Source organism: Myotis davidii, unplaced genomic scaffold (genome assembly GCF_000327345.1).
Source record: "Myotis davidii unplaced genomic scaffold, ASM32734v1 scaffold1509, whole genome shotgun sequence".
Taxonomy (NCBI): Eukaryota; Metazoa; Chordata; class Mammalia; order Chiroptera; family Vespertilionidae; genus Myotis; species Myotis davidii.
In genome coordinates this window covers 921,110-921,963 of record NW_006299480.1, presented here as the reverse complement: position 1 = coordinate 921,963, position 854 = coordinate 921,110, and the positions used below count along the sequence as shown (strand labels likewise).

The 854-nt window shown below is 57.6% G+C and overlaps 1 protein-coding gene across 1 annotated transcript in view; it reads left to right on the top strand.

The window, feature by feature from the left end:
- Nucleotides 1-854, top strand: part of ZNF696 (zinc finger protein 696) — a 6,783-nt gene that overhangs the window by 623 nt on the left and 5,306 nt on the right. Inside the window, exon 2 of the mRNA XM_015571382.1 lies at nt 488-597. Within this exon, the coding sequence (XP_015426868.1) occupies nt 488-597 (110 nt within the window). The remainder of the gene's footprint in view (nt 1-487; nt 598-854) is intronic.

Below are 854 nucleotides of genomic sequence, written 5' to 3'. Positions count from 1 at the left end.
CGGGAGGGCGGGCGGGGCTGCTATGAAGATGGTTGGGCAACAGCTACGGAGGGGCCTTGCGCTCAAGCTAGGGAACCGCCTTTCAGACTCAAAGGGAGGCCGTCCGTCCGGCCGTGTGGCTCAGTCTGAGCACCGACCCATGAACCAAGAGGTCGCAGGTTCCATTCCCGGTCAGACCACGTGCCGGGTTGCCTATCCCCAGTAGGGGGCCTGCAGGAGGTAGCCAATCAATGATACTTCTGTCTCTCTAGCCTCCCTTCCTCTCTCTCTAAAATCAATAAAAACATTTTTTTAAAAAACTGAACGGGAGGCCAGCGTTGGGTGCGTGGCCCGCCAGCCCAGCAGCCTCCCAGATAACTGAGCGCAGACTTCTCTGGCGGCCTAGAGCGTCGCCGGAAGTTCCCGCGCCACAGCCTCTAGGGCAGCTAAATGCACAGTTCTACGTAAGCCTAGAGCGTCGACGGAAGTGTCGCGCTGCCGCCTCCAGGGCAGCAGAGCGCAGGCCTCTGGCGGCCTAGAACGTCCCCGGAAGTGTTTGGGCTTCAGCCTCCAGGGCAGCTGAGTGCAGACACCTGGCGGCCTAGAGAGTCGCCGCAAGTACCAGCGCCGTAGCCTTCAGAGCCGGGGAAAGCACAATTCTTCGGCGTCCTAGAGCGTTGCCGGAAGTGCTCGCGCCGCGGTCTCCATGGCAGCTGAGCTTTTTTTTTAAAAAAAATATATTTTATTGATTTTTTACAGAGAGGAAGGGAGAGAGATAGTTAGAAACATCGATGAGAGAGAAACATCGATCAGCTGCCTCCTGCACATTTCCCACTGGGGATGTGCCCACAACCCAGGTACATGCCCTTGACCGG